Genomic DNA, 13,018 nt, shown 5'->3' with positions numbered 1-13,018 from the left:
TTAACTTTTCTTAAGTAGTACATGACATTGCCCACCAATGATGAACATCTTGTACTTTTGAGATATTCCCGCTTTTTTCGTGTTTCAAGAAAATTGGATTGAACCAAACAACTTTGACAAGCTTACCAAACAGATGCTTGTTAACAACAAGAATTAGAATCTCTAATGATTGCTTTTAAACTAGAGCTGATAGGAATAAAATGAATATCTGAATTAACATCCACGAACAGGTCAAGCAATATGAAACCATAGCTTTATGATCCTTCCCTAAGGCAAGTGATACCATGCTTCAAGGCCTATGGCAGGATCTTTTAATAAAAACTGTTTGTTTGATTTTAACTTGTACAAGTATATGCCTTCAATTGGTGGAGGTATAGGGATGTACTCTTTAGTTGGAAACTCATTCAAAATTAGATGTAACAAATTAAAGCAAAAGTGATTCGAATTTGTAAACTCTTTAATTCATAATACAACCATGGCTTATATTTTTGCACATCATGAAAATGTTAAGCCATTCATTGATTTCATACAATACATTTCAATATTGAGAAAGGTAAAGGGTGATCCTCCTTGATACATACACATAAAATCCAAGGCTAAAACGCAATCAGGAACACAGACTGCACAAAATTTGGATGTCTGGTTAACAGTCAATATGATAAACCTGGCGTACTTCACATATAAAAACTGGCATAGCCTAGGGTGAATACAATAAAAATAAAAGCAGATGGTATTCTAGTTAAATTGTGATTTCAAATTATTCCTGCAAGAGAACACAGGAGTTAATAATTTACAGATGCCCAAATATATCCCTCTGGTTCATCTGCCTCATAATCAGAAACAAAACAGATTTCTGTTGTGATTGTGGACTTTGAGAAACCATTTTCATTCACATAATAAACAAATGGTGTATTTCAAGCAGCCTATCACTCAAGACCCTTCTGTTTATTGGGCCCAACAAAATTATTTCCTTCACAAACAAATTACAAACATAATATTATGGCAGATCCTTGAAAGTATGGGGACCTTTGAAGATTACATTCCCATATTACCTACTGGGCACTATTTCATAACTTTGTAAATCTTCACTCTTCTATGGTGGCAGGTGTTCATTATTATCTTTATTTGAAATGTAATAGACTACAGATCAACAAGAACACTAAGAACACTTTGATCATGGACTCCATATCCTAAAACAGTGAATGTGGACACTTAATGCTACATTGCAAAAGACTTTAAAAAGAACATGACCAACAGAAAAGAACCTTTACATATACATTGTTTTTAAAGAATATATCTGCAGAATGAAGTTCTTGGGGCAAAAGAAGGCCTCAATAGAATTTTTTTCAAGACATCCACTGGTTTGTTTTAGCCTGACAGCTCGTAAAACTAACGTCAAATCATGGCAAACCCCCTCAAGCAAGCATTATGAAATGCGGGAAGTGAGAAGTTCTTCATATCAGGTGTAACATGTAATATCTGTTACTGAAAAATGAGGACCCAAAATGAGATGGACAGTTTCAAAAATATTGATCGATTCACCCTCATTCAAATTAAGATCACCTTTTCTCAGCAATGACCTTAATTCAACATGGGCATAAATTCTTGATAACCACCCAAAATGATGGACAATTACAGGAATATTGATGCATTCACCCTCATTCAAATTGAGATCACCTTTTCTCAACAATGACCTTAATTTCAGATGGGCATAAATTCTTGATAACCACCCAAAATGACATGGACAATTTCAGGAATATTGATGCATTCACCCTCATTCAAATTAAGATCACCTTTTCTCAACAATGACCTTAATTTCAGATGGACATAAATTCTTGATAACCACCCAAAATGACATGGACAATTTCAGGAATATTGATCGATTCACCCTCATTCAAATTGAGATCACCTTTTCTCAACAATGACCTTAATTTCAGACGGGCATAAATTCTTGATAACCACCCAAAATGACATGGACAATTTCAGGAATATTGATGCATTCACCCTCATTCAAATTGAGAACACCTTTACTAAGCAATGACCTTACTTCCAGATGGGCATAAATTCTTGATAACCACAGCCATGAATACTGTGAGTGGTCATTGTGCAGGTCTGATGAAACATTTTCTATCGTGTATGCAACAGTTCATTAGGTTCCTAACCCTTGCACGCAGACAATGCTATAATTTACAAAATAAACACACTCTATTAAACTATGCTGTACGGAGAGGCTCTGGATCCTCTTCAGGTAGGACCAATTTACTAGGATCGATGAAGTTTGGATTAATAACTGGTTCTCCTGCTGCTCTCCTCTCTTCCAATACAATCTGTGCTTCCTTCATTGCCCATTCCCTTCCAGTTCTGAGGATTAAACATATTTCAAATATATTATAAGGGGAGGAATTTCATGAGGAAAGTAACAGTAACTGTGAAAAGTAAACAAATACGATGGGAGTTTGCAAAATTAATAAATTTTTGTTCCAGAAACCATTGATGAACTCTATTTGGATTGTTCACCATAAAAGGATTGAGAAAACTATGAGAAATGGAAAGGATTTTTTAAAAACAAATACATCAAATTAAACATATCTCTCAGTTTCATTTAACACTGTCAAATGAAAACATTGACACAATTACCAGTACATCTTCATAAATCTTGCAGTCCTATACATATACACTTAGTGAGGAAATAAAATGACCATATTCTGTACATTAATACACTCAGATGGTATTCCTCAGTTTCCATTATGCAAGTTGTTATTTTTATCAGGTCAATAAATATGCAATTTAATTAAATATACAAAAGGTACCATGCAACCAGATATTGTGAATTTTGTGAACCCCCACCCAAAAAAAAAAAATAAGTATGGGGTTTTCATATGTAGCCTTTTTAATATTAGTAATATCTTGGTAAATATTAATTTCCATTATTTTTTTTATTTTTATGACAATATTCAATTCTTCATAAGAGGCTGTACTACTTACGGATCAGGTATGTAGTGTACAAAAGCAGGACCAAATACCATGACAATGGAGATTGTTGTAAAAAAGATCACTCTATATGCATACGTGTCCCAGTAGGGGTCATCATGAAATCCATGTGTTACATATGTCTGAAAATTGAAAAAAAATATATAAAAAGGGATAGTGAGACTATTGTCAATGATGAAAAGCCCAACTCAAAATAAGAAGTTTATAATTATAACACTGTTTTGTTTAGGGAACTCAGAAAAAAGGGCCATAGTTATCTTAAAAAATATAGTAATTATTTACAACCAAAAATTTGGTTGTTAATTTTATACACTTATTATATATCAAATAATAATTGTTCTACAAAACGGCACTTAATAATGTACATGTAGCTCATCATAGCTTTGTCGCAACGAAGCGAGTCAAGCCTATTGTACTACACAACATGCAAAGATTTTGCGATGGCTTTCAGCAGATTAGTCTGTAAGAGTATTATATTCTTAGTATACAGTCCGACCTCTCTTATCAGGGGACCCCTTATCTGGATCTCTCTATTATCCAGATGCACACTTGCCAAGAGTTTTGCTTTTTCAATCTCGTACATGGGAAATGAGATTTCAATCTAAACTCGAAATTCCTACGCAAACTCACTTTAAATATATTTATTTTCCAATGTAGTCTACCTACAACCACATTACTTTTTAATGAAAATATGAAATCACCAAAAGAACTTACAAAGGATAATTTTCCAGTAAATCAGGGCGAAGCGCTACCATTTTGTCAAATTTTTTTTCTGGGAAACATCTGCAGCCCTCTACATGCATCTCGTAGCTTAGCTGTTAGCACAGACAACAATATGGTCATGTAAACAACGGCAAATTTTTCCGTCTTCTCATAATATTTTTCTCATTCATTTTAATGAATAGACTTATTTGTTTAACAAGTGGAGTGCCTCTGGCAGTCTCACCTGCATAAAATAATTATTCACAAAAAAAAACACCTTTCATACAATGAAACAATACTACCTTCATTGACCCTAAGTGATATTTGACATTGATCATGTGACCTAAGACTTGTCAGTGATACTTGATTACCCCTATGTCCACATTTCATAAACTATAACCAAAAACTTTGAAAGTTATGACAGCAATTTAACAAGTGGAAAGACTCTGGCGGTCTCACCTGCATCACGCGATTCAATGTAGCAGCAGTGCTGACTTTGAAAACTACTATAACTCGCACGAGATGTTCAGTGATACTTGGTTAATCTTATGTCCATGTTTTATGAACTACATGTTGACCAATACACTTACAGAGATATGATAGTAATTCAACAAATACCCCCAACATGGCCAAAGTTCATTGACCTTACATGACCTTTGACCTTGATCATGTGACCTGAAACTCGCACAGGATGTTCAGTGATACTTGATTACTCTTATGAGCCATTCCACGGTTACTCACGTTACATTTGGAGACACCTTGACTCATACTTGGAGCTGTAACTCCATTATTACAGATAGGAACTAAACATCTCCTTATCACAACAAAGTACAGTCTGGCTATCCTTTGTATAAAAACAAAACTTGGGAAATTTTATTATGCTCCTGGCAAATCTTTGGAATGTGTCAGTTACTCACGTTACATGATTTGGACATGCATAAAATGAAAAGTCGACATAAGTGAAAAGTCTCCTCATACAAGGCTTTTATGAAAGTTGATTATATCCATTTCAAAGAAGTATATTAGGGAGACAAACTTTGTACATAATTAAAAAAATAAAGAACACATGGTTTTTACTTGGGGTGCAAATAATATGGTTACTCACGTTACATTTTGTCCATGTATGGTTAACAACACAAATGTCATTAAAAATTCAATAATGTGTGTAAAATTCATTGCTAGGAACATCAAAAAGAGATTTTATACCAAAAATTGGAACAATTGGAGTTTTATTAGGGAGTAAGAGGGAAAAGTATGATTTTGCTTACTAATTATGCATAAATTAGCATAATCGCTTAATACCAATTTGCATGAAATAAATTACTGTATGGCATTGTAGATTATGTCCAAGACAACCTGCGTGCAAATTTTCGGCGTGATCATGCGGCCAATGGCCAAGATCTGAAGGGGGGCCTGGGAGGCCCCACCCACCCTCCCCCCCCACAGCCATATTAACTCCCAAAATATCCCAGCCTAGATACATGTAGGGTTACAGGTATGGACATTCAATTTGTTGTTCGAACACTTTTCAAAGTTTGGTCAATCAAAACCAAGTCTTACTAATGCACTCTCGCATTGTGAATACTTCTACTAATATTCAATTTTTTGTGTGATTGTATGACCACTGATATTTTGATGAACAAAGAGTCACATCAAAGAGGTGTACCCTCATTTTGCTTTTAATTAATCAAAAATAACCTCACAACTCACCATGCTGCGACTTAAAACTTGACATCCCACAGAAAATGTTACCTAACTGCATAATTTTTACTGGTTACTCACATTACATGATGGTTACTCACATTACAAAGTTACTCACGTTACAGTTTTTCTTCATTATTTTTATAAAAAATTGTACTTGATGATTTTGATAGTCATCATTGTGTCAAGATTGTTTGAAGGAAGAGAATTTAAAATCCCACCAATTAACTGTGAAGAATTTTTCTCTCAGAAAACAAAGTCATTTTTTTCGGTTACTCACGTTACATCACCTGAGCAGGTTGCAATATTCATCTTTGAATGAGTACTACAAATTTACTTGAAAAACTGTTGTGTATTTTTAGGTAATTTGACTCTTCGAAACTTCAGAAATATATAAAGTGGTATGTTGTTCCAAAAACAAAATGGTAATAAGGCATATTTCATTTTTCACTATTTTTCTTGTATTTTGGTACAGAATGGAAGACACAACTTTTGACCATTTTTTTCCAAAGTATACATATGAATATAAACTTTTTATTTCTTGTTCCTGTAACTATCATGCATGAAGGACTTAAAGTATTAAAAAATTCAAGAAAATCTTGAATTTGAATTTTTAAGCTCATGTCCACCAACCTGTGGAATTGCCCTTATGTCCAAGTTTCATGAATCAGATCCATAAACTTTCAAAGTTATTCAGGGACTCATTTTTATTATTGAGGGGAGCAATAAATAGCTCTCCTAGATCTTTTAAGGAGAGCGGTAGAGGAGCACTGCAAAAAGCTCTTCTTCAACATACAAGGGGAGCTTTTTGTCCAATTAACAAAACAGATGGAGGAAATGTATGTACTATAAAGTTACAATCAACAACCAAAGGAAGTATTTGTAATTGTTTTACAATGTTTTGTAATTAGATTGTGTGCTATCAAAACCTGTTTGAGTAAGGTTTGACTTTGGCTTAAAGTTGAGTAACTAACAATTTTTTTTTTTTCAGGGGCTCCATTTTAATTTTTTTTGGCAAATTTCGGGGGCTACTTTTGCATTTTTTGTATTTTGAGGAATACCTGTTCACTTATTAATAAATTATTACTTTTTGTTCAATATTGTATGATTTTTAAAGTTATTTTTCATGCTTAGAATCTTGGATGTGGGTGTGTGTGGGTGAGTGCGTGTGTGTGTGACTGTGAGTTGGACTTGGATATACCTGTTCACTTATTAATGAATTATTACTTTTTGTTCAATATTGTATGATTTTTAAAGTTATTTTTCATGCTTAGAATCTTGGATGTGGGTGGATGTGGGTACGTGTGTGTGGGTAGTGCATGTGTGTGTGACTTGGATATACCTGTTCACTTGTTAATGAATTATTAATTTTTGTTCAATATTGTATGATTTTTAAAGTTATTTTTCATGCTTAGAATCTTGGATGTGGGTGTGTGGATGTGGGTGTGGATGAGTGCGTGTGTGTGTGACTGTGAGTTGGACTTGGATATAAATGAATTCAATATCTAATTTCTACTCCATCTATTCCAGTACAATACCTTGTACTCAGCGCCATGTACATGTAATAAAGGCCCACATCCCCTAACTTTTCCTGAAGTTCTTTGAAAACGCAGATCTCCATGAAAATTTCAATTCTCTATTGGGGAGTCTAAATTCGGTGAGAATGTATTCATTAAGAACTTAAATATACATGACAATGAAGAAATCATCAAACTTTATTGGGAGTTTTGAATAATATTCATGAAATGTAAACTCTGTCTGAAACAGAAAATCACCATCATTGAGGCCTTTACTGAGTGCATTGTCCCCCAGAGCTCTGGCAGAGACAGAGCTCTAACTGGCTAGCTAGTAAAAGCGCCAATGCGTGAGCCTGCTGCCAGCCTTGTAAACTAGATGGAGCTTTGTTTGATGATTTATTGTCTGATATAATACCTCATCCCCTAGAAAAGAAAATAAATGATTTTTTAGTCATAATTAATAAATAAGGTAACTTATTTTGGAAGTTAATAGGCCTAAGCCGTTTTGAAAAGCAAAGCCGAATGACAACTCACCAATGCTAGGTTACAAGTCTCAGGGATTTATTTCCTGTGTAATTCGAATTATTCAATCACAGAATCGTGATATCTGTAGGGGAAATATGTGCATTGAAATTGCACATGGTGGTAGTCATAATGGACCCCTATACATGCAACTGTTTCCAGACCGTTGCATTGTTTTTTTTTCCGTAGTTGGAAATACGTGGTACAGAAAAAATAACGCAACGTCGACATTTGAAACTGCGCTACTCGCGCTATTTTTAAGGATTATTCATGACTTTGAGTGTTGGTTTTTGGATTATTTTTAAATGGTAAGCGGAGCTCGAGCATATTGAGTTGTTATTCACTCGGCAATAAGCATGATTTTGGGTGATTTCGAGGGCGACTTTAGGCATTTCCGCGCAGGTCAACGATCGCGAGGCGCGCTATTAATCGCGCTACCAAAAATGGATTAAGGCGCGCATGTAGCGCGCGATCGCTCTCGCGCGCCTTAAAATCGAATCCCTGGTTATTATGGTAATTTAACAGATACCCCCAATTCAGCCAAAGTTCATTGACCTTTGACCTTGGTCATGTGACCTGAAATGCACACAGGATGTTCAATGATACTTGATTACTCTTATGTCCAGTTTAATGAACTAGACCAATATACTTTCAAAGTTATGACAGTAATTCAATTTACATTTTCGCCAAAGTTCATTGTCCATAAATGACCTTTGACCTTGATCATGTGACCTGAAACTTGCACAGTATGTTCAGTGATACTTGATTACTATTATGTCCAAGTTTCATGAATCAGATCCATAAACTTTCAAAGTTATGATGGTAATTACCAGATACCCCCAATTCGGCCAAAGTTCATTGACCCTAAATGAACTATGACCTTAGTGATGTGACGTGAAACTCATTCAGAATGTTCAGTGATACTTGATTAACCTTATGTCCAAGTTTCATGAACTAGGTCCATATATTTTCTAAGTTATGATGACATTTAAAAAAATTAAACTTAGGTTAAGATTTTGATGTTGATTCCCCCACATGGTCTAAGTTCATTGACCCTAAATGACCTTTGACCTTGGTCATGTGATGCGAAACTATTCAGGATGTTCAGTGATACTTGATCCAAGTTTCATGATCTAGGTCCATATATTTTCTACATGTAAGTTATGCTGTCATTTCAAAAACTTAACCTTCGGTTACGATTTGGTGTTGACGCTGCTGTTGGAAAAGCGGCGCCTATAGTCTCACACTGCTATGCAGGTGAGACAAAAATTACCTCCAACAGGGCCAAAGTTTATTGACCTTAAATGACCTTTGACTTTGATCATATGACCTGAAATCGCATGAGATGTTCAGTGATACTTTATTACTCTTATGTCAAAGTTTTATGAACTAGAACAATACACTTTCAGAGTTATGATGGTAATTCAACGAATACCCCCAACATGGACATGGTCAAAGTTCACTGACCCTAAATGACCTCTGACCTTGGTCACGTCACTATGCAGAATGTTCAGTAATACTTGATTCTCCTTATGTCCAAGTTTCATAAACTAGGTCCATATACTTTTTAAGTTATACTGTTATTTCAAAAACTTAACCTTCGGTTAAGATTTGAAGTTGACGCCGCCACTGTCACCGTTGGATGCGCGAGTCTCGCGCATTATGTGTGAGACTTAGTACTGGTAGCTCTGTTTATTTGAAGTGCTATTCGGACCCCATTCTACCCCATTTTGGAGAGTATGGTAAGTTCCCCAAAGTCTGCGCGTTCCCCTCTGTCTGTGCACATGCGTATCTGCGCAATTCTAGTAAAAGATGCGCAACGAGCACATGCAATACATAGGCAGGCATTCATGAAAAAATCTGACTTAAAATGGTGGAAAAATAATGAATTTAGGGCATTTTGTGTGATGGCCTCAAAATGCAGCATTTAACATCAAAATCCCTGAGTCATGTGCAAAGTGAATGAGTGCGCAGACATAGGGTACTGGTACCATTTTTTTTCAATCTGAAAAGTTGGCGGAGTACAGCAAGTCTGAATATGCCGACTTAACCCAAGACAAGACAAGACAAGACTGCCCGAGGTTTTTTCAAGAAAATCCTATATTGTCTTTCATTTTTTAATGAGAAATTTGGTACACTTACTCTTAATAATTGAAAGATTTTGTGAAAGAAGAAATTCATGTTAAATCTTCACTCAAATTGTTAGGTGCGCAGACTTGGGGCCCACATCATATACCGGTATGTTTGACTAGTATTACACGGACGACTCCTGGGCTCCGGCGTGGCCCGCTTTTAAAGCGGGCCAGAGCTCCCTTGGTTAATAAATTAGTAATGTTTCTTATTTGGGGCAGGCACCCCCGCCCTTAGACCAAAAGCTTTAATCTCTGTTATGTTGGTTGTTCAGCTGAACTCTGTTGGCTTCACTCATCAAATACAGAGACTGAACTTCTACTCTAGCGCGATCTGTAACAGGGGACTCAATGGCCACATCATGTTTTATGTACTTAAGATCGGATAAAACGGAAAGTGAATTTGTGCGACAGCCGAGGTGAGTCAATGTTTTTTATTCCTTTTAACTTAATTTTTCTCCGTTTTTTGGCAATTAATGCCAAGAGGGGATATTTATTTGCATTTTTTGTCTCGTTTTTAATTTTCAAAATTTTTATTCATTAAACTAAGACAAAATTGAGGAGCCCCGACAGGGGAATTTTGCATTGTAAGTCCCCTAGTGCTGCACGATAGCGAGCCGTCTGTGTATGGTAGGGGGTCCTAAAGCTACGCACCACTCATTGCGCATGCAGTTTTTATGGCCAATGCGCACTTTGTGTGTAAAATTTTGACTGCAGTTTGACGAACGATTCCTATTCAATTTTTTCTACAGAGGCTGCAGTAAATCTCTAAATGCAGAGAAAACCAACAACTGTTAGGAATTTTGGAGATATATTCGCTTTAATTTCCTTTTATTCTATAAAGTATTAAATATATTTTAAAAAATGAGGCACTATTTTTTGGCATGATAAATCGAATGTGTAGCTTTAGGACCCCTTCTACATTGGGCGGCGAAATCAAGAGGTGTTCGGAAAACACGGCGGGATTTTTCATATTAGGGCCTAGTGAGTTTTGCAATATTTTCTATTTTTCTTCTTGGTTAGGCCTAATTTCAATGATCCAAAGAATGTTTGCCAAAAATTAGATCTATTCTAGGGCCTACTAGCATGACTAGTGAAAGATAATTTGATGAAATACAAATTTGGGATAGCTTTTATTGATTGAAAACAAAGTGCGTACCTTTAGGTCCCCCCAAAGTTAAAAAAACTCCTCGAAACAGACAGCTGCGAGCTGTCTACCCCGCCCTACATCTTTCCGAATGTGTGGGACAATACTTAGCAAAACCTACGGGATCTGATGCGTCTGAATCCGATTCAGGACGGGTGCCTTCTCTGATGATTTCTTCTACCCGTGCAGGGTCGACCTCTGTCTGTTTTCCTATGATAAATTCTGACTGTTCAACTTTCTTAGTTGTAGAGCTGTACACTCGGCATGGAATTGACCTTAAATTGGGACGAACAATGGATGAACTTCTCGTTAGAATTTTGCTTCCGATTCTCCACACTCGGCCGAGAGACGCCATGTTGGACGAATGTTTGCAGTTATGTTTGTCGAAAATGATCGAGAGGCCGCGCCGAGGTCGCCCTTTTGATCGGCCGAGCGCGAGAGAGGTGCATCTATGGATGCATCATGCCGTGGCCGAGCCGGGTTTGATTGGAGATTCGAGGATCCGAGGGTTCGACTCCCGGCACGGCACTTATGCCCTTGAGCAAGGCATTTAATGCACATTGGCTGTTTTATCGTACATCGAATAAATAAAAATAATATGCATTATGAAAATCAATGTGTGGACTTGTCCGGGGGACCTGTCAATAAAAAAAAGGGAAAGGGGCAAGGGCGGGCCCTCATTTAGATCAGTGCATGGGGCCGGGGGAGGGTAAAAATATGGGTATGGGACGGGGTATGGGACAAAAGAGATTGGGGGAAAATATATCACATTTTTGCTCAGGTGTACTTTTATCCATTTTTGATCAGTAGCCTATCACTACCAAAGTAAGTCGAAGCTCATTGTCCATCATTCGGTACCGGGTGTCAATTAAAAAGCACACATTTAATAAATTAAGAAAAGAAAAAATATTTTTCTATAACATTTTTATTCAGAAGGAAGAAAAAAATGAAAAATGAAAATATTACCCCCCAAAAAAAAAAAAAATATTAGGCCTTATAGCTGCACCATACTGCTAGCGTACTACAGGCCTACAGTCAATATGGCGAACTTAAATCAATAGATCTATGGGCCTATACGATCGCAAGGAAATCAATTTTACTTTTTTTTTGGTGGAAAGGGGGGATGGAGCTTGCCAAATTTTCTTCGGGAAAATTTGCCACCCCCTGGCCCCCTTTGGTAAATCCTGGGTGATCCGCCTCTGCTCCGATCACTTTTTTACAATCTAGAATGAAGAAAGTAAAGCAAAAATCGACTTGGATTCTGCACATAATTGTTCACAGGCTTAGAGTTATAGGCCTATTTTATGAACATGAAATTGTTAATTTTATTTCGGGATATTATGCAGTGTTTCATCAAATTGTCCAATTCATTATCATGACATATATTGTGGAATTATGTCGGATTCAAGGGACGGCTGAAAATATATTACTTTATAAATTTTTCAATATTTCACGGACTGAGGGCAGGGACCGTAAATAAACTACTGAAGAAAGCCAAGAAATGAAATTCTTTGTATTCAAGGTAGACACTATTCGGATATCAGGGACTCAAAGAGAGAAAGAGGGACAAAGAAAGAGAAACATACCAGGAGAAGAAATAAATAGGAAATATATTTTTTTTCATAAGTTTGAATTGAATTGAATTTATTTTTCATACTTCACAAGAAAACAAAATAATAACATAATACAAGAAATACATTTGGTTACATAGAAAAATACAAAGATAATGGCAGTAAATAAAGTGAAATATGAAGGAACCTGCATGAAAAGCAGAGCTTGTAGTGACTGCAGGTTCCTTAAAGTAATTATGAAGTTCGTAAGGAGATTGGACACTAAAGAATAATTAGACTACAAAGGAAAAGCCAAACATTAGCACAAAATCAAGGGGTAAAGAATTAGAGGAAAAGTGAACAATGTGAAATATAGGAGGGGGATGAGCGAAGAATGAAAAAAAAAATAAATAAAAAACTATACCCACATTATACATTTAAAAAGGTACAGATCAAATATATTACATATATTCAGCCAGTGCGTCTTAACGGTGTCCATAACTGGACAAAAGAAATGATTTCAGTTTACATTTAAACATACTTAGAGATAAACAGCTAGTTATTTCGCTTGGAAGATTATTCCAAAGCCTTGGTCCTTCGAATACAATTGTTCTTTGAGCAAATAACGTACGAGTACGTGGAAGGTGAAATGAGTCCCTTTGGCGGGTAGGGTAAGAATGGATAAGGTTGTTTCTTTGGAACAAGGAAGAAAAAATTTCCGGTAAATCATCTTTTGAGAGTTGAAACATGAATGTACCC

General features: G+C 36.1%; 1 protein-coding gene across 1 annotated transcript; it reads right to left on the bottom strand.

Annotated features, from left to right (window-relative positions):
* Nucleotides 1–1,091: 1,091 nt before the first annotated feature.
* Nucleotides 1,092–11,109, bottom strand: LOC121410707 (NADH dehydrogenase [ubiquinone] 1 beta subcomplex subunit 11, mitochondrial-like). The gene is made up of 3 exons (XM_041602958.1): nt 10,831–11,109; nt 2,986–3,113; nt 1,092–2,361 (listed from the first exon to the last, which is right to left on the bottom strand). The coding sequence occupies exons 1-3, from the start codon at nt 11,062–11,064 to the stop codon at nt 2,214–2,216; spliced, it is 510 nt and encodes a 169-aa protein (XP_041458892.1). The 5' UTR covers nt 11,065–11,109; the 3' UTR covers nt 1,092–2,213.
* Between the last annotated feature and the right edge of the window lie 1,909 nt (nt 11,110–13,018).

Source organism: Lytechinus variegatus, chromosome 3 (assembly GCF_018143015.1).
Source record: "Lytechinus variegatus isolate NC3 chromosome 3, Lvar_3.0, whole genome shotgun sequence".
Lineage (NCBI taxonomy): Eukaryota > Metazoa > Echinodermata > Echinoidea > Temnopleuroida > Toxopneustidae > Lytechinus > Lytechinus variegatus.
The sequence above is the reverse complement of the archived record's forward strand: the minus strand, read 5'-3'. Positions and strand labels throughout refer to the sequence as shown.

Coding starts and splice junctions, on each gene's coding strand:
- LOC121410707 (XM_041602958.1), bottom strand. CDS start 11,064: ATGGCGTCTCTCGGCCGAGTGTGGAGAATCGGAAGCAAAATTCTAACG. Junction 3,114..10,830: donor ATTCAGACGCATCAGATCCC/GTAGGTTTTGCT, acceptor TTCAATTTTCAG/ACATATGTAACACATGGATT. Junction 2,362..2,985: donor GTACACTACATACCTGATCC/GTAAGTAGTACA, acceptor TTTAATCCTCAG/AACTGGAAGGGAATGGGCAA.